Source organism: Talpa occidentalis, unplaced genomic scaffold (genome assembly GCF_014898055.3).
Source record: "Talpa occidentalis isolate TD23 unplaced genomic scaffold, MPIMG_talOcc4v2.1 talOcc4.3, whole genome shotgun sequence".
NCBI lineage: Eukaryota > Metazoa > Chordata > Mammalia > Eulipotyphla > Talpidae > Talpa > Talpa occidentalis.
The window spans coordinates 82,526,699-82,527,789 of NW_023603184.1; the positions used below are offsets into that span (position 1 = coordinate 82,526,699).

A 1,091-nucleotide genomic window follows, 5' to 3' on the forward strand; every position below is an offset into this window, starting at 1 on the left:
ACAAAATTTTGAGGCTAGACACTAGAAAAGAAAAGAATCTAAACAAGTCTTAAAAAATTAAATACAGATCACTGCTTAGTGCTAAATGCATACAAAATATTTTGAAATTTTATCTGAATAAAGTTAGCTGTAAGTAACAGAGAATATGTGATTGGATATTATTTGAAGGAAGAATTAAGAAATAAAAAAAATTACACACCATGCAGATGCCACCACTGCCGGAGATCCCCTGTCCAGCAACCATGATGAACACCACCATATTCTTCCACATCTCTGTCAACCATGAGCCCTTTGGCCTCTTCTACTATAAGCTATTTAGAGACAAAGCTTTAAAAACAGCAGAAAACTTTAGTGCTTTGAGCACTGGGGAGAAAAGATTTGGTTATAAAGATTCCTGCTTTCACAGAATTACTCCAGGATTTACATGTCAGGATGGTGAATTCACACACAATAATTGCACTGACAGGAAGTCCATCTATGGGGAGAAATTTGATGATGAGCATTTCAACCTGACACATACAGATTCAGAAAGCATGTCAATAGCAAATGCTGGATCCAACACTAATGGTCCCCAGTTTTTCATCTGCACTGCCAAGACTGAGTGGTTGTATGGAAAGCATGTGGTCCTTGGCAAGGTAAAGGACGGCATTACTATTGTAGAAGCCATAGAGGTCTGTGGGTCTAGGAATGGCAAAGCCAGCAAGAAGAATTTATGATTGCTGACTATAGACAAATCTAATAAATGTGACTTGTGTTTTATCGTTAACTTCTGTCGCTCATGAGAGCACTCCTTCATCCCCATCTTCTTAAAATATCCTATAATCTTTGTTCTCTCCCAAGTCTATCAATAGCTCAATTACAGAGTTAAGTTTATGATTATGAAATAAGCAATAAAAAAAGAAATAAAAGACATAAAATTGTGCATATGGGCATATTTATTCCATGAAAGCACAATTTAGCCAACTAAGCCTTGTCTATAGCATGAAAAGATTTTATTTAAATGTTAACAATTCATGGGGCCTCCCTGGCAGTACAAGGGGTTAAGATGCAACCTATGAAGCTGTCCACAGACACTGCAGCATGCGTTAGAT

General features: G+C 37.0%; 1 protein-coding gene across 1 annotated transcript; it reads left to right on the forward strand.

Annotated features, from left to right (window-relative positions):
- Positions 1-242: 242 nt before the first annotated feature.
- LOC119255117 (peptidyl-prolyl cis-trans isomerase A-like) lies at positions 243-716 on the forward strand. The gene has a single exon (XM_037522096.1). The coding sequence runs from the start codon at positions 243-245 to the stop codon at positions 714-716; it is 474 nt and encodes a 157-aa protein (XP_037377993.1).
- Positions 717-1,091: the final 375 nt, after the last annotated feature.

Excerpts from the sequence above, each read along its gene's own strand:
- LOC119255117 (XM_037522096.1), top strand. The coding sequence starts at position 243 with ATGATGAACACCACCATATTCTTCCACATCTCTGTCAACCATGAGCCC.